Below are 20,611 nucleotides of genomic sequence, written 5' to 3'. Positions count from 1 at the left end.
TAATAAGATGCTAAGATGTAACAATTGGATTAATGTTCTGAATAGCTTGGTTTAAAAAAAATCTCATTTTTTGCTGTCATAGATAATGGTTTATTTTAGTGGAATGGAACTTTCTAATTGACCTTTCTCCTGTGATTTGACAACTGGAGATGATATTTTGCATTTGCTTTTCAGTTGGCTTTAATTTTTTAAATTAAAGGGCAACGTGATATTTGACCTTGAAATAACTATTTTTCTTTTTACTTTTTAAATGGATGTAGAGCTGGAGGTAAGGGTGGTGAATCTGATTAGTTTACATGGTCTACCTGGAGTGAGTTTAATTGTATCAAAGGAAGTTTGATAACTTTGCCTTTCTTTTCAGATTTTACTCTTTCCAACTTGAAATTGAATTGAATGTTGGTTGATTTTAACATTAGGAGAAACAGGAGAGGGCTGTAAGCTTCATAGGTTGATGCTTATTTAAAATATCAATTGTCTAAAAACAAAAAGCACCCTAATGAGAAATGGTACTGTTGGAATTTAACTAGTAGCAAGTAAAGAAATCACTGGAATTTCATGGACTGTGGATTTTTTTTTAATTTTGAAGATACTATTAGAGAGCTATTTCTGAATGTGTTTTGTCATTTTGAGATAAGAATGCTATTTTGATATACAGGTCATTAACAGAGAGCAGCAAATTGGTGGTTTCTTTGGAAATATTTAATCTGGGGTCAGTATTAGTATTTGTCTCTTATTTTTTCCAGTGTCTGGTGCGGTACATTGACTATGGAAATATTGAAATTCTAAATCGATCTGATATAGTTGAAATTCCTTCGGAGCTGCAGTTTTCTAGTGTTGCCAAAAAGTATAAACTTTGGGGACTATACATTCCTTCTAATCAAGAAGTTACCCAGTTTGATCAGGCAAGTCATGGATTTTAAATATTTTTGCTAATGAAAGTAAAACTATGTGCTTGAAACAAAATGTAAGTATAATTAAATTTTACTTGAATATAAAAGTCTATATAAATTAGTGAAAAATAGGAATTAGAAAGCAATTACATATTTATGCTCATTTTTACTAGGTAAACATTGAACAGATAAGAATGACATATACATATGTAATATATATAAATAGTTTCTTCTGATGTTTAAAAGGATAGTCTTTTTTTTTTGTTTTTTGAGATGGAGTCTCACTTTGTTGCCCAGGCGGGAGTGTAGTAGCGCGATCTTGGCTCACTGCAACCTCTGCCTCCCAGGTTGAAGCAATTCTTCTGCCTCAGCCTTCTGAATAGCTAGATTACAGGCCTGTGCCACCATGGCCAGGTAATTTTTGTATTTTTGGTAGAGTCAGGGTTTTACCATGTTGTCCAGGCTGGTCTCGAACTCCTGACCTCAGGTAATCCGCCCACCTTGACCTCCCAAAGTGCTGGGATTACAAGCATGAGCCACTGCGCCTGGCCAAGGATAGTCTCTTATATGATGGAGAAAATAATAAATGCAGTTATTTCTATAATTGTTTTAGGAAGGTATTTATTAAATAAAAGTGATCTTTACCTAGTCCTGGCCATAAATACCACAAATTTGAAATTAACAGGGTTATAATCAGATTTTATCATTTTGGCAGAGGCTGTTACTGTTTGATGTAATAATTGGCAGCAGATATTTTGCTCATGTGGATTCTAGTTTATATTCCTTTCTACTGAATTTTGGGTTGGTAACCTAATTCTGGAAGACATTCGATAATTTCAGGGGTAGTCTTACAGGAATCCTACCTCTTTTAAAATCTGTTGTACAATGATGATTCTTTTGGTAAATGGTAATGCTGGTGAGAGATACTACATTGCAAAGTAATCAGGTTTGTAATTCTTATAATAGCAGCTCAAGTAGCTCATGTGGAAAACAATTTAATCATTGTACGCATTGTAAAGAAATTAATTCAAATTTAATTGAAATTAATTAAAATTGCCTCTTTATTTTCCTTTGAGAATCTTGTAGATGTGTTGGGTATAGTTTTGTATGCTATGTAGTTACTTACAAGAAACATTTCTGTACATAAAACTTAGGCTTTCGTAAACATGAAATACAGATATTGTAAAATTATACCCTAAGTTTCTGGTTTAAAATCTAAAGTTTGTTACTTTCTTCTTTAATATAAATGCTTTGACCAAGGTTGGAAGGCTTGTTTTGGATTTCTTTCTTGCTTAAAACTCTAGAATCTTGTTTACAGACCTTAGAATATTATCTGCTCTCACTTTATTTTACATATAGGGAAATTGTAGCCTAGAATAATTAAATGACTTCAAGTCATGAAGCTAATTAGGGAAGAGCTAGGCCTAGAACTCAAGTCTATTGTTCTTTTCATAGTAAGGTGCAAACACACATGAATCAAGTGGGAAAAAGACATTTTAAAAAGTTAATTTTAGAATTGAATGAATAAACTGAAGCTGTGAATGTTTTTGTATGTTTCAAAGATTCTTTATAGATGGTACTGTATATTGAAGGGGTGGCCTGCCCCTCCACACCTGTGGGTGCTTCTCGTTAGGTGGGACGAGAGACTTGAGAAAAGGAAATAATACACAAAGTATAGAGAAAGAAAAGCGGGACCCAGGGGACCAGTGCTGTGTTTTCAGAGGACCCACACTGGCACCGGCCTCTGAGTTCCCTTAGTATTTATTGAGAATTATCTTTATCATTAAAAGGATAAGGGAGTAGCTGGACAATAGGATTATTGTAGGGAGGAAATCGGCAGTAAGACATATGAACAAATCCTTGTAACATGAATAAGTTTAAAGGAAAATGCTGTGCCTTGAGATGTATATGCGACATCTCCATAAACCTTTTAGCAGTATTGCTCCAGCAAGTCCCACCTTATTCCTAAATGTGTTTTCTCCTTACTCTTGTTAAACAAGACACACAATGGGTATTACCGGGAGATGTTCCAATCTCAGGGAGGGGCAGGATTTTTAACCGTCAAGCTTCTTTCAGGTACTTGTTTAACAAAGACACATCCTGCACAGCCCAATATCCTTTTAACCTTAAATCACCTTCGCACATGTCTCTTGCAAGGACAAAGTTGGGGGTAGGGTCACAGATTAACAGCATCTCAAATACAGAACTAAATGGAGTCTCTTATGTCTACTTCCTTCTATATAGACACGGTAACAAGCTGATCTCTTTCTTTTCCCCACAGTATATAAACATTTATATATATATATATTTTTGTTTTGATTTGTTTTGTTTTTCTTGGGGGAAGTCTCGCTCTGTCGCCCAGACTGGAGTGCAATGGCATGATCTCAGCTCACTGCAACCTCCACCTCTTGGGTTCAAGCAATTCTCCTGTCTCAGTCTCCTGATAGCTGGAATTACAGGTGCCTGCCACCATGCCCGGCTACTTTTTGTATTTTTAGTAGAGATGGGGTTTCACCATGTTGGCCAGGCTGGTCTTGAACTCCTGACCTCAAGTGATCCCCCAACCTGTGCTTCCCAAAGTGCTGGGATTACAGGCAGGAGCCACCCGGCTAAACATTTGCATTTGGATGCTTAGTTCAGTAAAAAGATCATTGATTAGAGTTAAGCTAATTGGCACACACTGTTTTCTGGAAAAAAAAGAACTTCTTGAATAGCTCTGCTTAAAAAGCCCATGTTTAGTTATTAATTCTCAGTCCAGATTTCAACTCTAATCTTTTATATGAAGTCTTTGCTAATACCCATTTACCCGGTCCTCTGTGGTGTTTTAGTCACTCCGTATATAAAGCCTATAAAGTTGTAATTTTTTCCTCCTCTACAAGCCTAGTGAGTTTGTAGAGATAAGTATTCACTTTTCTATGTCTAATTTCCCTGCCGGGGGAGGTGTTAGATGAGCATCAGTTTATCTAGCATTTGAATAAATAGATGAACAGTAGGGATTCAGTAACAACACAAATGCCTCCCTTCTTCCCCTTTTCCAGAAGGTGTCCTGGGCACTGAAATTCCTTCACATTTTTAACTAACACTTTCACGCTATGCTGCGGCACAGTCAGAATCGATCTCAGAATGGTAGTTTGCTGAAGATCAAGAATATTACATTACTGTTCCTACATGCCTGACTTTAAAAATTATATGTAGAGTAAGGGAATGAGAGCTAGAGCTTGGAATTTGTGTTTAACAATTTAAATACCTTTTAGCTTGTTTTCTAATATATATAAGCAAAATTCAGAGGAATAAAGTAGAAAGCAAATGATCCTTTCTTGTTTCTGAATGAAGCTTACCAGTTTGGAAAACAGAATGAAATATATTTCTAAAAAGGGACATTAATCTTTTTTAATGATTGAAAGCCTTATGTTCTAAACCAATGACCAGATCTATTTTAAAAAGTTAAGTTTTGCCAGGTGCAGTGGCTCATGCCTGTAAAGCCCAGCACTTTGGGAGGCTGAGGTGGGTGGATGGCTTGAGTCCAGGAGTTTGAGACCAGCCTGGGCAACGTGGCAAAACCCTGTCTGTACAAAAAATACAAAAAAATTAGCTGGGCATGGTGGTGCATGCCTGTAATCCCAGCTACTCGGGAGACTGAGGTGGGAGGATTGCTTGAGCTTAAGGGGTCAAGGCTGTGAAACCCTGTCTCAAAAAAAAAAAAAATGAAAGTTAAGTTTTATACCTTTTAAATACCTAAACATATTTTTTAAGTGCAGATATATATCTCCAGCTCATAAGGGTTAGTGGAAAATATATTTCTTATGATAAAAATTAAATGTTTATATGTAATATATATAAAAACATGCATATTTTTGGTAAAGTATAGTATTAAAACACCCATGTATTATATACTCTGTCCTTTTTGTTAGTTGGAACTGAGGAAGACTCAGATTTTATTTCAAGTTCAGAGTTCTGTGTTTATGATTATTTAAGATTCAGGGAGAATCTGTTTGAACAACTTCATACTAATTGTGATTGGTGATTGTAAGTAAAATGAATTTGAATTCAGAGAGAAATCTAAAATTAGATTTCTGCATAAAAATTCTATGCGAGGAGTAATGGACCTTTAGAACATTCAGCTTTAGGTAATTGAAACTTTTGTAGAAAATAGTTTATTTCCATTTGAATTCACATATTGCCCAGAGACAGGGTTCCTTGAAATATTAATAATTCCACATAAACCAGCAATAATTTTCAAAGACTTCCTAGGGGCATAAGTTGTTCCTGAATTTTTAGATAGACTTTTGATAATAAGAGTTGAAACCAAGGGTTTTTGTGTGAAAGAGGTTAACTGGAAAACTATATCTAACTGATTAAAATCCTAACATATATTTCAGTTATTTACATTTTGAGGTTGTTAACTTTGCCTGCTTGATCCCATTTGATTGGTGATAATTTCTGGATCTCATTTGTTATTTATATTATTGGTGAATTCAAGCCTCTTGATACAATGTGTGTATTTCTGAATTTTATGCCTTGAAAAATTTATAAAACCTGTGCTTTTTTTAACACTAAAGTATTTTCTTATTTTGTTTTGTGGATTTAAAAAATTATTTTTTCACCTAGGCACAGGGTGTGTGCCTGTAATCACAGCTATTCAGGAGGCCGAAGTGGGAGGATTGCTTGGGCCCAGGGGTTCAAGACCAGCTTTAGCAAACATAGCAAGACCCCATCTACAAAATTATTTTTTTCTTTTTTTTGGGTAGTGATAGTTGGTGATTCTTGAGCATATGTAGTTTGAGTCTCCCTCTCTGCCCCTTCCGTTGCATCCTTTTAGGCCCAGGTATCCTTAACCTGGTGTTAAAATAAATGTGTCGGCTGGGCGCAGTGGCTCACGCCTGTAATCTCAGCACTTTGGGAGGCCGAGGTGGAGGGATCTCGAGGTCAGGAGATTGAGACCATCCTGGCTAACACGGTGAAACCCCGTCTCTACTACAAAATACAAAAAATTAGCTGGTCATGGTGGAGGGTGCCTGTAGAGCTGAGATCACGCCACTGCACTCCAGCCTAGGTGACAAAGCCAGACTCTGTCTCAAAAAATAAAAAATAAAAATAAAATGTGTCCCAATGAAATAATTCTTTTTTGTAATTGTATGTATTTCATGCATTTAAAAACATTATGAAAAAAAGTCCAAAGATTTCACCTGACTGATAAAGGAGCCTCATGGCCACAAAAAGGTTAAGAATTCCTACACAGATCTCACTTTTACCTTCTATACTACTGTGTAGTTAAAGAAGAGAAAATAGTTCTTAAAAATATTATTTAGTTTCTTGGACCTTGACTTCCCCACACCCCCTATTTCTTTTAAAAATGTGGCTGGTTTGTATTTGGTGGTTTTTAGTGTGTTTTTTACACTCTTGTTTCTCTGGTTATTATAGGTATGATGTCCTATTTGATTTGCTTTGTTTGCATAAACTATATTGTTTTTCATATTTATAGAGTGGGAATGTAGCTAAAAATACAGCTCCACCTTCTAAGAGAGATACGTTTCATCAGATGATGTCCCTATTTCAAGGAAGTTGTGAACCAGTAAATTTGAGCAGTACCTATCCATTTTGTGTTTTAATTTTAGGCTTTATATATTCTGAAAAAGAATACTTACTTTTAATTTCCTTTATAGTATGCACAGGGTGAAAATCAGGAAAATAACCTAGAGAAATTTGGGAAGAGTAGTTAAGATTGTGTCAAAGTAATTTGAGTAATTACAATTTTATGGAGGAGTAGATAAGTTCTTATTAAAATTAAGTTTCAATATGTTCCAATCCCAAATATGTTTTAGGTATATCTTTGCTTAGTTCTGTTGATGGATATTCAATAGCCCAAAGTTAGCAACCACCTACTTTCTCATATGCCAGTTGTACAGTTGTAGCCCTCTTAAGCAAAAGTCTATTTAAGAGAGTTTTTAATGTAGAAGTTCAGGCACGGTGGCTCACCCCTCTAATCCCAGCACTTTGGGAGGCCAAGGTGGGTGGATCACTTGAGGTTGAGAGTTTGAGACCAGCTCAGCTGACATGGTGAAACCCCATCTCTACAAAAAATACAAAAATTAGGTGGGTGTGGTGGTGTGTGCCAGTACTCTCAGTTACTGGGGAGGCTGAAGCAGGAGAATCGCTTGAACCAGGGAGGCGGAGGTTGCAATGAGCCAAGATTGTGCCACTGAACTCCAGCCTGTGCGACAGAGTGAGATTCTGTCTCAAAAAAGAAGAAGAAAAAAAGTTTTGAATATGTATTTGTGACACCTCACATTTTGTAGTTTCAGTTTGTTGATTTTTAAAGAATTTGTTTGTAGTTTGTGCTTTCAGTTTGTTTTTTCACTTCTGTTTGTCTTACTTTAAAATCAGAGTTCCTGAGTGCCTATAAAACTTTTAAAGCTTTGTAAAATTGAGTACCTTTTCTAGATATCAGAGATTCATTTTTATGTGCAGTTGCTTTTCAGGGAGAGCATTATATTTAGTTGGGGCCAAAGTAGTCAATGTAATCTGCTGGGTTAAAAAAAAACTATTCTAGGATATTTACTTAGTAATACATTTTTAGATTTATAAATATGGCTGCCTATACAAGTATTTAGCTCCACTTCATTTTAGCAAATGTGTAATTGGAATACATTCATATACGTGGAGATGTATATTTGCATATTATAGCCAACATCAAGGTAAGACTTTTGTATATAGAGATTTTAGAATGAAGAAATATGATGCTTGGAAAAAATGGGTAGAAACAAAATAAGAGAAGAGAAACATGTTGGTGTAGCTGGTTTACGTTTTCTTCTTTCTTAGGGCACAACGTTTTTGGGGAGCTTGATTTTCGAAAAGGAAATAAAAATGAGAATTAAAGCAACCTCTCAAGATGGAACAGTTATTGCTCAGGCTGAGTATGGCAGTGTGGATATAGGGGAAGAAGTGTTTAAGAAAGGATTTGCAGAGAAATGCAAACCTACTTCCAGAAGTGACATCTGTGAGGAAAAAAAATTGGATCCTGGTCAACTTGTTCTCAGGAACGTCAAAAGCCCCATTCCTTTGTGGGAGCATAGATCAAACCAGTCAACTTTCAGCAGGCCCAAGGGGCACTTAAGTGAGAAGCTGACTCTTGATTTGAAGAATGAAAATGATGCAGGAAATCTTGTGACATTTCCAAAGTAAGAATTTAGTCTTCACTTATTTCTAATTCATTGTAGAGGTCCCTGTCGTAGTAGAATAGAAGTTAAGGCTTATGCTTTTGGAATCCTTAACTGTGTCAGTGATTTTAAGGGCTGATGCTGATATTTCTACTTTTCTCAAATGTATTCCTCTCTGCTTTAGCAGGGGTATTTTCATTACAAGCTATTTTGAAAGAAAAATAATTCCTGAATTATTTAAAAGTTTACATATAAACTTTTCATGCCAACTCTTTGGAATACACTTATCAAAAATAAAAATCTGCTCCCAAATCTGAATTATTCAGGCAAAGTCAGAATTTCAGATAAGATTTGAAATTTTTCCTATGACTTTAGGAATGTTTTAAAGAGTTTCAGGGAATTGCCTTTACTTTTTAAATAAAAGTGAGACTCTTTCTTCTCCTTGTGAAAACTTGTGGTGGAGTTTGATTATTCCGAATAGCTTATTTTTTAGATAATTTTGAATCATCAACTTGAAGCAGAAAGCCAGATTTGATATTTATATGTATCAAAACATTCTTCTATATCATGGTCCAAGACATGATGCTGTATCTTGGATGATATAGTTGTTTGATGAGATCTCTTCAGTGCTTTAGGAGCTAAACTGTCAAATGGCGGGGGAGGCGGTGAACAGGGGGATCACAGGGAGGAGGCATTGGAAAAAAACCAATACAGAAATGTTTTACTTTGTTCTCTGTAGTTGATAGTGCTATGAAGAAGTTGGAATATATTTTCTTTGAAAATTAGAGGCATTGTTGAATTACAACTTCAGTTATAAAATCTTGTTTGCATTAAATTATTTTTTAATATTATGAACTAGGTAAATATTTTAGTTTTCAAAATTAACTTTCAGATACATTGTGGTATAAAAAGACCCAAGATAGATTTGTTTTCTCTGTCATCCTTATTCAGTTTGTTTTTTAAAATAAATGAATTTGTTTTTATAGGGAAAGTTTGGCTGTTGGTGACTTTAATTTAGGGTCTAATGTCAGCCTGGCAAAAATTAAGCAGGACCAGAAACTGATTGAAGAAAATGAAAAACTTAAAACAGAGAAGGACGCTCTTCTCGAAAGTTATAAGGCATTAGAATTGAAAGTAGAACAGATTGCCCAGGAGCTGCAGGTATGTTCAGTGGCTTAAGGTGAAGAGTGTCCAACTGGGAAATCTGTGTACTCATCTGCTGCTATTTATTTTTCTGTCACTTTCCTTTCCTTCCCCACCTCATCCTCTACTTCTTTGCTAATCCCTGTATTTGTTTATAGGTGAATTTTTGTCTTATACTCCAGAATAATCCTTTGTATTTCATTGGATGTTTGAAAATTTAATAATTTCTAATTTACATTTCCCTTTATGTTCTAAAAACTTTTCAACTAAGGCAATTTTCAAACACTCTAAAAGGAGAGAGACTTGAATAATTAATTCTCATGTACCCATCACCCAGTATTTACAGTTACAACACATGGCCAATCTCTTTAAAAATTTATACTTCCTGGATTATTTTAGAAGTCCCATTGCTATTATTTCATAGTCTTCAGTATGTATGACTAATAGAAAAAGACTTTAAAAAACCATAATAATAATACTATTCATACTTAAAAATAAACAATAATTCCTTAATATTATTTATATCTAGGCAATATTCAAATTTGCCATATTGTATCATGAATGCCACATGATTGTAGGCATGTTGATTGTAGTTGTCTCCAATCAGGATCCCAGTTAGGCACATACATTGCATTTTGGTTGATATTTCTCTTAAATTGCTTTAATCTGTATCCTTGTGTTGCTTAACTGGCTTTTTGATCTCCATGTGTGTCTTCTTTTATGGTAATTAGGTCTCCAGATTTGCTCAGATTCTAGTTCAAAAATATTTCCCCCCCAGGAATACAGTGTGGTTGATAAATGAATGTGTGTGTGTGTGTGTGTGTGTGTGTGTGTGTGTGTGTATTTACACCAAATCTGTTGTTCCTGCGCTAGTTCTCCAATTCTCTGACACCAACTGGGTGTCTAGTAATTCAGTTCCATTCTGACACTACACTACCTGTACTTAGCATATACCGTACAAGTTAAGGACTCAGTTCCATAATCTGCCTCTACTTTAGATGCCAGCCACAAGTGGGGTCCCCAGGCTGCTTGCATACATACCTACCCGCTATAAATTCAGGGTTTCCCATGACCCTCCCTCAGGTTAGATAATTCTCTAGAACTACTCACAGAACTCAAGGAAGTGCTATACTTAAAGTTGTATTATTAAGGATATAACTCAGAAACAGCCAACTAATGGAAGATAGGCATAACGCAAGGTACTGGGGCAGGAGGTACCGAGCTTCCATACCCTCTCTGAGTGTACCACCCTCCCAGGTCATGGATGTGTTCATCAACCCAGAAGCTCCCCAAATCTCATTATTCAGAGTTTTTTTGGTTTTGTTTGCTTGTTTGTTGTGAGACAGTCTTGTTCTGTTGCTTAGGCTGGAGTGCAGTGGTGTAATTTCTGCTCACTGCAACTTCTGACCCCGGACTCAAACAATCCACTTACTCCAGTCTCCTGGCTAGCTGGGACTACAGGCCTTTACCCCATTCCTGGCTAATTTTTGTCTTTTCTTTTCTTTTTTTTAAACTAAAACTTGCCTTATTTATGTCCCCAGTGGCGTGATCTTGCCTCATTGCAACCTCTGCTTCCTAGGTTCAAATGATCCTCCTGCCTCAACCTCCTGATAGCTGACATAATAGGCACCCACCACTATGCCTGGCAAATTTTTGTATTTTTGGTAGAGACGGGGTTTCACCATGTTGGCCAGGCTGGTTTTGAACTCCTCAGGTGATCCACCCGCCTCTGCCTCCCAAAGTGCTGGGATTACAGGCATGAGCCACTGTACTCGGCCCACATTTTCTTTATCCAGTCTATCATTGATGGGCATTTGAGTTGGTTCCAAGTCTTTGCCATTGTAAATAGTGCTGCAGTAAACATGTGTGCATGTGTCTTTATAGTAGAATGATTTATAATTCTTTGGGTATATATCCAGTAATGGGATTGCTGGGTCAAATGGTATTTCTGGTTCTAGATCCTTGAGGAATTGCCACACTGTCTTCCACAGTAGTTGAACTAACAGTGTAGAAGTGTTCCTCTTTCTCCACAGTGTAGAAGTGTTCCTCTTTCTCCACATCCTCTCCAGCATCTGTTGTTTCCTGACTTTTTAATGATTGCCATTCTAACTGGTGTAAGATGGTATCTCATTGTAGTTTTGATTTGCATTTCCCTAATGACTAGTGATGATGAGCTTTTTTTCATATGCTTGTTAGCCACATAAATGTCTTCTTTTGAGAAGTGCCTGTTCATATCCTTTGCCCATGTTTTGGTGGTGGTGTTTTTTTCTTGTAAATTTGTTTTAAGTTGTAGATTCTGGATATTAACCCTTTGTCAGATGGATAGATTGCAAACATTTTCTCCCATTCTGTAGGTTGCCCATTCACTCTGCTGGTAGTGTCTTTTGCTGTGCAGAAGCTCTTTAGTTTAATTAGATCCCATTTGTCAATTTTGGCTTTTGTTGCCATTGCTTTTGGTGTTTTAGTCATGCGTGTTTGCCCGTGCCTGTGTCTTGAATGGTATTGCCTGGGTTTTCTTCTAGGGTTTTTATTGTTTGGAGTTTTACATTTAAGTCTTTAATCCATCTTGAATTAATTTTTGTATAAGGTGTAAGGAAGGGGTCCAGTTTCAGTTTTCTGCATATGGCTAGCCAGTTTTCCCAGCACCATTTATTAAATAGGGAATCCTTTCCCCATTTCTTGTTTTTGTCAGGTTTGTCAAAGATCAGATGGTTGTAGATGTGTGGTGTTATTTCTGAGGCCTCTGTTCTGTTCCATTGATCTTTATATCTCTTTTGGTACCAGTAGCATGCTGTTTTGGTTACTGTAGCCTTGTAGTATAGTTTGAAGTCAAATAGTGTGATGTCTCTAGCTTTGTTCTTTTTGCTTAGGATTGTCCTGGCTATACAGGCTTCTTTTTGGTTCCATATGAAATTTAAAGTAGTTTTTTCTAGTTCTGTGAAGAAAGTCAACGGTAGTTTGATGGGAATAGTATTGAATCTATCAATTACTTTGGGCAGTATGGCCATTTTCATGGTATTGATTCTTCCTGTCCATGAGCATGGAATTGTATTTTCTATACAGAGTGGGTTTGCTGTGTTGCCTGGGCTGGTCTCAAACTTCTGGGCTCAAGCAACCCTTCGTCTTTTGGCTCCAGAGTTGCTGGGACTACAGGTGAGCCACCATGCCTTGCTAAATTAATGAATTTTAAACACATTTGACGTGTTTTAATCCACTGAAGCCATTTTTTTTTCTTTTCGATGCACACATTATCCCCTTGGAAGTCTTTTTAAATTAGCTGCTGTGTCCTTTTGACATCATAACAGATGATATTCATAATGGATAAATCACCTTTATTAAGTTTTTCATTAATCTGTGACCTAATGATTTTTGCAGCCATCCATGATTGCTGTCTGCAGCCATATTTTCATCAGGTTCTGTATTTCTTAGAAGGAAAATTCCAACTATTTGGTCATGGTGAAGCCTAGTTTGTTCAGTAAAGACAAGATAACTTGATTCATTCCTTTTATATGTACATGTTTTCAGAAAAGTAAGTTTATTCCCTAGCATTGTCCAGTGTTGACCAGCAAAGGTTATTTGTTCTCCTTAAGTATTATTATGAACTAATGAATTTTAAACATATATGAGTGTTTTAATTCGCTGCAGCCATTATTCTTTTTGATGCCCAGCTTATACTCTTTGGAAGTCTTTTTAAGTTGTTGCTCTGTCCTTTTGATGTGATTTCAGTAGTCTGATACCTTCCTTGTTTTCTGGTGTCACAAGATGTACCATGCTCATCTGCATTTCCTACCCTAATCCTGGAAGAGTTATTTCTCCAAGCTGTAGTTCTTTTCAGTGGTAAGAGGTATTTAGATACCAGACTTTGGGTGCTAGGGATGTATATAGCTACTGATTTAGTCTTTGCTTCTAGGTTATAGAATGTCTAATGGATAGGGTTAGGAAATACTAATTTTATTTTCTAATAATGCTATATTGAAATACCATTTACATACAGTAAAAATGCACAAGTGCCGTGTAGAGTTTGGTAAATTTTGAAATATGTATACACGCGTGTAACCTGAATCACCCTCATCAAGATTGGCTGATCAAACTAGCATGAATCAGATATTTCACCTAGAATCAAGCTCTACCAATAATTTCAGGGACACAGTTGGTAACAAAGAGATTCCTTTGTTCCGGAGCAGGTGCCCCAGTCTCTGACCAGAGGCTAGAATGTCTGCTGTGGCTACTGTTGCCAGGCGTCAAACAATGTCTCTAAACTCTCATAAGGGTGCCATCTGTAGGATTGTGACTAGAGAGGGTGAGGCCCCTCTCAGGTGAGCAGTGTTGGTACGAAGCAGTGGGGAGTGTGTTCTACTCAAGTCTAAGTCTCACAGCAGCCTATGCAGAGCTTTGGGTGTTGTTGCAGGTGTGCATAGGAGAGCCTGGCTTTTCTGCCCCTTCTTGGCTGGGTAGTAGCTGCAGTTAGCCTTAACTCAAGCCAAAGTTGGGGCACAGCTCAGAATTAAACTCTCAAAATGACAGTTTTGGCCTGTGCCCTGGGATACTAGGGCACCACCCAGGCTAGCAGCATGAGCAAAAAACTGTGGGAAGTGTAGTCTGATTGTGTCTCAGTTTCACAGCAGCCCATTGCAGGGTGGTGGGTATTCTATAGATATGTGTGGGGTAGCGTGGTTTCCCTGTTGGTCCTTTGCTGGGCAGTGACTGGGGCCATGTCAGCCCCAACTCAGGCCAAGGGCAGGACTCAGCCCAGCATTGAACTCAGAAAATGGTGTCTTGGGCATGGGGCTGGAGAGAATGGGGCACCACCCAGCCAAGCAGCATGAGCAAGAAGGTGTAGGGAGTGTGATCTACTTATGTCTCAGTCTCAACAGCAGCTTGTAAGCAGGATGACAAGTATCCTCCTGGGGGTGCATGGGCATGCTTGTTCTCCTTCTCCTTTTTTGAAGCAGTACAGTGGCTGCAGCCATGTCTATAGGTCCCTGGTATCTAAACTCTTAAAGTGGCTCCCTGCTGAGGCTGCTCCAGACTTGGGTGCCTGTGGGATTCTATGTGGATTCCTTTTCTGAAAGAATGTCTCTGTGTGATCTTTAGGCAACTCCGTGAGGTGCGAGGCCCTAGCAGATCAAAGGTTTCTCTTATAGCCAGTGTTGTAAAAGCTTGTTTCAGAGCTCTGGTGATTTTTCTCTTACTGTTTCCCTGCATACAGTAGCCTTTCCCGGCTCTCAGCTGTTTTCCGGCTAGGTATGCTTCCCCGAACCCTCTACTTTGTTACTTCTGGGGCTTTCTGTCTCTTCTCTGGTGAATCCAAGTGTTCGTTATTAGATAATCTGTTCAAAATATGTCTACTTACTATTCTGATTCTTCCCTGTGGAGAAGGCATACGCTTATCTAGTTGGCCATCTTGATTATTTTCTCTCTCACTCATTCTTTATCGTTGTGGTTTGATGTGTTTCTGTAATGGGAACATTTGATTCCTTTCTTGTTTTTACTTGTATGTTTTATACTTTTTTTTTTTTTCTTTTTGAGACAGAGTCTTGCTCTGTCACGTAGGCTGGAGTGCAATGGCACGATCTTGGCTCTCTGCAACCTCCACCTCCCGAGTTCAAGCAATTCTCCTACTTCAGCCCCCTAAGTAGCTGGGATTATAGGTGCCCACCACCACGCCCAGTTAATTTTTGTACTTTTTAGTAGAGACGGAGTTTTACCATGTTGGCCAGGCTGGTCTCGAACTCCTGACCTCGGGTGATCCGCCTGCCTTGGCCTCCCAAAGTGCTGGGATTACAGGTGTGAGCCACCATGCCCGGCCGGGTTTTGTACTTTCATGTGTTTTTATGATTACAGATTGTCATCCTTTTCACTTCCAGGTATTGCCCTCCCTTAAGCATCTCTTGTGGGGATGATCTAGTGCTGATGAATTCCCTTAGCTTTTGCTTGCCTGGGAAAGACTACTGCTTCCTCATTCATGAAAGAACTTTGCTGGATGTAGTATTCTTGACTAGCAGTTTCCTTTGAGCACTTTGAATATATCATTTCATTCTCTGCTGTAGGGATTTTACTCAGAAATTTACAGTTAGTCTGATGGGGGTTTCCTTGTAATTGATGACATGCCTTTTTCCTTCTGTTTTTAGAAATACCTTTGACTTTTGACAGTTTGACTATTATATGCTGGGGAGAAGACCTTTACAAATTTTATGTTTGGGCATCTCTGAACTTCTTTTATTTGAATGTCTAAATCTCTTGCTAGACTTGGGAAATTTTCAGCTATTATTCAATATAAGAGGTTTTTGATTCCTTTCTTTCACTTTTTCTGTGACATTGAAAATTCAAATATTTGTTTGCAGTATGGTGTCTTGTATGCCTTGTAGGCTTTTTTCATTCTTTTTTGTTCTTTTTTATTTTTGATTGACTGGGTTAGTTCAAAAGTCTTGTCTTCAAGTTCTGAAATTCTTTCTTCTGTTTGATCTAGTATATTTTGTTGCTGTTTGTTTTGTTTTGAGGCAGAGTTTTGTTTTGTTGCCCAGGATGGAGTGCAGTGGCACAATCACAGCTCACTGCGGCCTCCAACTTCTGGGCTCAATCAGTCCTCCTGCCTCAGCTTCCTGAGTAGCTGGGACTACAGGTGCATGCCACCATGCTGACCTAATATTTTAAATTTTTATTGGAGATGAGGTATTGTTATGTTGACCAGGCTTTTCTCAAACCCCTGAGCTCCAGTGATCCTCCTGCCTCAGCCTCCCAAAGTGCTGGGATTACAGGCGTGAGCCATCATGCCAGGCCTAGATCTAGTATATTGTTGAAGCTTTAGAATGTGTTTTGTATTCCATTCAGTGAATCCTTTAGTTCTAGGATTTCTGTTTTTTTTTTTTTTATCATATCTATTTGATAAATTTCTCATTTATAACCTGAATTGTTTTTCTGATTTCTTTATATTATTTTTCAGAATTATCTTTTATCTGACTGAGCTTCTTTAAAATCAGTATTTTGAATTTTTAATCTAGAATTTCAAAATTTCTTTTTGATTATGATCTCTTGGTGGAGAATTACTGACTTCCTTTGGAGTTACATTTTCTTGTGTTCTCATGTTTCTTTTGTTACATTGATATTTGTGCATCAGGTGTAACAGTTGCTTCTTCCAATTTTTTGGAAATAATTTTGTAGGGGAGGACCTTTTCCTGAAGATGTACCTATGGTGTTGGTTGGGTAGGGCCCTTTGGCTTTAATTCTGGTTTCATGCAGTAGTATAGTCTTGGTATGATTCCTTTGGATTTAAACAGTGGTTTTTGTGATTTCCTCAATGGCTTAGGGTGTGGCTGTTAGTGGGGGCTGTGGAGAAGTTTTGCTGGGTACAGGAATGCCAGGTTTGCCAGTCCTCAGACCCCAGTGGTGGCAGTGCCAGGCCAAGCATGCCTGTCCTTGGTTTCCAGGACAGCACATGCTGGCACTAATGTTAGGGAGCCCAGGTTGGCCAATGCTTGGGTTTCCAGGAGTCTTGCTTGGGTGCTAGTAGCAGTAGTGGTGGGCCAGACAGGTGAGTATATTCTTGGGCTCCTAGGCAATGGGCACGATGTGGGTGATAGCAATGGCTTGTGTTTTCCAAGTGATCTACACTGGTGTTGGTGCTGGCTGTGATGTGCTGAGTGGGTCAGTCAGGCCGACAGCATGTGCAAGTGGATGCTAGCTGTGTTGGTAGTGCCAGGTTGGGTAGGCCTGACCTTGGGCCTTTGGGAGGAGTGTTCAGGTACCAACGGTGGACTGGGCTGGGTGATACCCAGGGCCTTGGGTGGTGTGCTCAGACACTGGTGAGAGGGGCTGTGGAGCTGGGTGGAGTGGATCTGTCCTCAGGTCCAGGTGGTGAGTGCAGACTCTGATTGTGGTAGGCAGGTGCAGGATGATGCCCAGGTTTCCAATGGAATGCTTGAGTGGGGGTGGCAGTGGTTGCTTTGCAGCCCTATCACTGGGGAGGGTGAGGTTACTTTTAGTGGCAGCAGATGTATGGAGGTGGCTGTCGAACACGTACTTTGCTCTTAAATTTGCTCCTGTGGTGGCAGTTTGCAAGGGCAGCAGCTGCAGGTGGAAAATTTTGTCTTTTGGGTGTGTGAAAATGTGCGGCAGCTTTGCTGCTTAGGGCAGCAGTGTCACTGTAAAGGCTCACACTTTGACACTGGTGGCAGCAGCAGCTAGCATTGTCTCAGGTTCTGGGTTGGGTAGCCCTCCCTTGGATCATGTGAAGATGTGTGGCTGCCCCTCTGCTCATGGGGTTGAGGTTCCTGCCAGTGACTTGCAGTTTGGCCTCAGATATGGCAGCAGCTAGCAGCAGTGGTGGTTGTGAGATGGGCTAGCCTTTCCTCTTGGTCCGTGAAAATGCATGGCTGCCCTTCTTGGGGGTAGAGTGGCTGCCAGTGGCTTGTGTTTTGATTGTGTGGCAGCAGCAGCCAGTAGTGGTGGTGGCAGCAAGCAGGATAGCATTTCCTCAGAGCCATCAAAATGTATGGCTGTTCCTCTGTGAACGGGGTTGCTGCCAGTGGCTCCTACATCTTTGCTGGTACTTGCAGTCAGCTGCAGTGGTGGCTGTGGGCAGGAGATGTCAGCTTTGCTCCAGGGTTGTGGAGTTGTACGGGATGTTGGGCCCTAGACCAGGATGCAGTCTAGTTGGGACTGGGCACGCGAAATGGCAGCGTGCTGTAGTTACTTAGGATTGGGGGATGGTTGTATGGAACCCAACATGAGCTCCCTGTATGGAGCAATATAGTTGTGTAGTCTCTGGGCAGCTCTCTGTGTCTCAGAGCACATGAGGATCAAAGGTCCCTTTCGGGGCTAGGATTGCAGGAGTTTGCAGTGAGAATATGGGCCACTGGGGTCTCTCATTTACCCCTTCTCTGCATTGAGGAGCCTGTCCAGGCTCCCAGCCAAGAAGGCTGCTTCTCGTCTTTCTCCTTCCTTGCTTTATGTGTTTCCTGTCACTTCTCTGTTGAAGTCTCATTTCTCTCTTAGATGATCTATTTGAAGTGTGATTATCTACTTGCTATTTTGGCTCTTTTTTCAGGAGGAGGCAAATACCAGTGGCCTCTAGTGAGTCATCTTGAAGCCCCTCTCTGAAATAATTTATTCTAACAAACATTTTTTTTGTGTTGTATTTATTGTATACTGTATCTTTACAATAAAGTAATCTAGAGAAGGAAACATTAAGAAAGTCGTAAGGAAGAAGAAATGTATTTACTCTTTATTAAGTCTTAATTCTCATTGTCTTCATGTTGAGTAGACTGAGGAAGAGCATGGGTTGGTCTTGTCTCATAGGTGACAGAGATGGAAGAAAGAGGTGGAGGGATAAATAAGTTCAATAATTTTAACTTATTTTAAAATTAAATAAGTTAAACTTACTTATTAAAATTTAGTAAGTTGAAATTATTTATTTAATTTTAAATTAATACTAACTTAAAATTATTTAACTTATTTAAAAATAAGTTAAAATTATTTTAAAATAAATTAAAATTTTTACTTAGTTTTTTTTTTTTTCAATAAGTTATATAAGGTATACAGGCAGGCATACCTTGTGTAACTTATTGAGAAAAATCTGTTAGTAAGTGGACCTATGCAGTTCAAACCTGTGTTGTTCAAGCATCAACTGTGTTTCTTTTCATACATTGTTGGATTCCATTTTGTAATGTTTTGGAAGGTTTTTACATACATGTTCATGACATATATTGGTTTGTGTCTTTCTTTTTTTGTAATGCTGTTTTCTGCTTTCAGTATTAGGGTGATGCTGGCCTCATGGAATGAGTTTGGAAGTATTTCCTCTGCTTCTATTCAATGACAGAGAGTTGGTATAGTTTTTTACTTAAATGTTTGGTAGAATTTACCAGTGAAGTTATATAGGCCTGACACTTTCTGTTTTGGAAGCTTATTAATGGTTGATTCAGTTTTAAAAATAGAAATAAATCTGTTCAGATTATTTTTGTGTGAGTTTTGGCAGATTATGTCTTTCAAAGAATTAGTTCATTTAATCTAGGTTATCAAATTTGTGGTCCTTGAGTTGTCCATAATATTTTTAATTTTACATTTTTATATTTAATTTTAATGTTTTACATTGGATCTGTACTGATGCCCTCTTTCATTTCTGATACTGGCAATTTGTGTCCTCTGTCTTTTTTTTCTTAATTAGCCCGGTTATAGTGTTACCAATTTTATTCATCTTTTCAAAGTATCAGCTTTTGGTTTTGTTGATTTTTTTCCTCTTGATTTCCTGTTTTCAGATCGATTGATTTATAGTTTCCTATTTTTGCATATTTCAGATTTAATTTGCTGTTCTTTTTATGTTTCCTAAGGAGCAAACTTAGATTATTAATATTAGTTTTTTTTTCCAGTTCTGATATATATGCATTTCAATGCTGTTAATTTTTGTCAATGCACTGCCTATGCTACATTCTACAAATTTTGGTAAGTTGTATTTTTATCTTGAAAGTATTTTTAAATTTTTCATGAGATTTCTTCTTTGACTCATGTGTTATTAGTAATGTTGTTTAATCCTTACATGTTTTGAGATTTTTTTTCAATTATCTTTCTGTTATTGATTTCTAGCTTATTCTACTGTGGCCTGAAAGCAGACATTGTACGGTTTCTGTTCCTTTAACTGTTAAGGTGTATTTTGTGGCCCAGAATGTGGTGGCGTATTTTGGTGAACCTTCCATATGATCTTGACAGGAATGTAGATTCTGCTGTTGTTGGATGAACTATAGTTCACCCTTGAATGTGAGTTTGAACTACAAGGGTCCATTTATATGTGGATATTTTAAATAAAAGTTACACCAGTTATGCCTGCCCCTCCTGCCTCCCCTTCCACTTCTTCCCTCTCTGCCATTGGTGAGATAGGAATACCAACCTCTCGTCTTCCTCCTTTTCCTCAGCCTGCTCAATGTGAAGATGATGGAGGATGAAGACCTTAATGATGATCCACTTCCATTTAATGAGTAGTAAATATATCTTCTCTTCTTTATGCTTTTCCTTATATTTTCTTTTTTCTGGCTTACTTTACTGTGAGAATACTGTATATAATACATATAACATACAGAATACTTGCTAACTGATGGCTTGTCTTATCAGTAAAGCTTCTGGTCAACAGTAGGCTATTAGTAAGTAGGTTTCTGTGGAATCAAAAGCTGCACATAGATTTTCAAGACTCTGGGGGTTGACACCCCTAACACTTGCTTTGTTCAAGAGTCAGCTGTAGTCTGTAGATGTTAATTATCCACTGTAGACTATGGATGTTAGTTATATCCAATTTATTGGTATTGAGTTCAAATGTATCTTTACTGATTTTTCCATGGTAGATCTGTCCACTTCTGATAGAGGGATGTTGAAGTCTCCAACTATAATACTAGATTTATTTATTTCTCCTTGCAGTTCTGTTAGTCTTTGAGTCAT

General features: G+C 38.1%; 1 protein-coding gene across 2 annotated transcripts in view; it reads left to right on the top strand.

The window, feature by feature from the left end:
- The window catches only part of LOC111529017 (serine/threonine-protein kinase 31-like), a 42,291-nt gene extending 22,687 nt beyond the window's left edge, over nucleotides 1–19,604 (top strand). For both annotated transcript variants that reach the window (XM_026448715.1, XM_026448716.1), the window contains 4 exons: nucleotides 744–902; nucleotides 7,710–8,068; nucleotides 9,034–9,208; nucleotides 19,555–19,604. In XM_026448715.1, coding sequence (XP_026304500.1) covers nucleotides 744–902; nucleotides 7,710–8,068; nucleotides 9,034–9,208; nucleotides 19,555–19,560 — 699 coding nt within the window. In that variant the 3' untranslated portion in view covers nucleotides 19,561–19,604. The remainder of the gene's footprint in view (nucleotides 1–743; nucleotides 903–7,709; nucleotides 8,069–9,033; nucleotides 9,209–19,554) is intronic.
- The last annotated feature ends 1,007 nt before the right edge of the window (nucleotides 19,605–20,611 follow it).

This window comes from Piliocolobus tephrosceles, chromosome 8 (genome assembly GCF_002776525.5).
Source record: "Piliocolobus tephrosceles isolate RC106 chromosome 8, ASM277652v3, whole genome shotgun sequence".
In the NCBI taxonomy this organism is placed as follows: domain Eukaryota; kingdom Metazoa; phylum Chordata; class Mammalia; order Primates; family Cercopithecidae; genus Piliocolobus; species Piliocolobus tephrosceles.
The sequence above is the reverse complement of the archived record's forward strand: the minus strand, read 5'-3'. Positions and strand labels throughout refer to the sequence as shown.